Raw genomic sequence first — 1,756 nt, forward strand, 5'->3', positions numbered from 1 at the left:
AATTAAAACTCACTCTTCAACTTACAAGTTGAAAGTTTGTGGTTTCTACTGGTTAAGAGTTTTTCAACTTATTAATAATAATGTCATCAATCATAAAATAATAGTAACTGACATGCATTCTAACAAATCTAAAAGACTAAAAAGACACAAGAAAAAAATCCATATCTTTTCGTGTAAAGAGGCCTAGTTCCCTTCCACTACATTGTAAAAAACAACTCGTTTTTAACCTTTCCAGCTGCCAGTTGTCCACTGATGACATTCAGTTCCTGGAAAAAAGTTTCAATTATTCTGTTACACCCAGATCTCTCCCTACACTTGAACTCCAGAAGGCTTTGCTAGAAAAATAGCTGTTGAGGAACGTTTTAGCTCAACAAATAAACCCACTTCTTCTCATGTCGCTTGAAATTCTAAAACCTAGGTTAAAAATTTTTAAATCATGTGTTAAAGCACAACTAATCAAAATCTTTTGTTAAATAACCCAAACACTCTCCTCTGAAAACTGCAGATACCCATTCTGTCTTTTCCTCAAATTCCAGAAAATAATCAAATTTTACCCATTCTTCATGCTTTTCATTCATATATTTCACATCTTCTAAACCTTTCTCCAAAAGAACATAAAGCATTAAAACTGTTAAAAAGTGGTGAAAGTATAATTTTAGTGAAATCTGACAAAGGTAGGGTTGTTTTTATCATGGATCAGATAGTATACCAACAAAAGATGCACACGCCCCTTGATGACTCATCTCATTAACATAAAATAGAAACTAACTTAACCACATCCAGAGCAAAGGAATTAATACAGTTTCTTCGTCCCTCAGATTCCGGTATTTCTCACTCAAACTTATGGTCTCCCAAAAACTAACAAATTTGATTTCCCCCTTACAGCCTATCGTTTCGGCATACAAAGCTTACAACTATAACCTAGGAAAATTCCTCACTTCCTTCTTAGTATTCATAGTGCAATTGATATCCACAAATTGTATTGTTTTTTTTACATGTGACAAACATGTTCCCACATGCCTTTCAGGTATCAGGAGCACGTTGATTGAGAGCCTTATATATATATATATGTATCTATTTCTTTACGTTCTATGTGCACATTAATTTATCAGTGTACCTATCTGCTTGTTGATACACCCCTTTGGGAATTCATCTGTATAGCTCATAAATTTTCTCCTATTCTGTCTTTTGATTTTTCTTACTATACACCTTTAAAGTAGCTTAGCAGTATTAGAAACAAGTTTCCATGAAAAGTGGCAGTCATTTCAACTCTTTATTTCTATTTGTGTATCTGTATACTTCTTAATTTTGTTGAAAGCTCTGTAATACATAGCTCCATATATACTAAACTATTTCTGCCTCTTACCCAGGCAATTACAGGAAACTATCAGAGACAAGTGGGTGACGCTAAAAGGCAGAACTGTACTAGATTGTGTCCGGATTTATCTAAACTGTGCACGCAAGTGGCCCCTCTGTGGTGCCAAACTCTTCAGTTCTAAGGTAAATACTTATTTCTGTTTAACTCAAGAAAGAATTAAATGATTTGTTAAAAAAATAAGCGACAGACTTGTACATTTTATTAAAAGCTTGCTACATTTTGTGTAGCTACACATAGTAAGTTCAGAATTATAGCTAACGCACCTTCTCCATCACGGAGTCGTGCACATTTAGATATTAGAATGACAGCACAAGTATTCACACACACACATAGATGGCAAAAACGAACTGTTCCCAGCCGGAGCCATCAAAAGCACGA

The 1,756-nt window shown here is 34.5% G+C and overlaps 1 protein-coding gene across 1 annotated transcript in view; it reads left to right on the forward strand.

The window, feature by feature from the left end:
• Nucleotides 1–1,542, forward strand: part of LOC106468107 (uncharacterized protein CG43867-like) — an 80,747-nt gene extending 79,205 nt beyond the window's left edge. Inside the window, exon 24 of the mRNA XM_022396409.1 lies at nt 1,371–1,542. Within this exon, the coding sequence (XP_022252117.1) occupies nt 1,371–1,542 (172 nt within the window). The remainder of the gene's footprint in view (nt 1–1,370) is intronic.
• The last annotated feature ends 214 nt before the right edge of the window (nt 1,543–1,756 follow it).

Source organism: Limulus polyphemus, unplaced genomic scaffold (genome assembly GCF_000517525.1).
Source record: "Limulus polyphemus unplaced genomic scaffold, Limulus_polyphemus-2.1.2 Scaffold2876, whole genome shotgun sequence".
Classification (NCBI taxonomy): domain Eukaryota; kingdom Metazoa; phylum Arthropoda; class Merostomata; order Xiphosura; family Limulidae; genus Limulus; species Limulus polyphemus.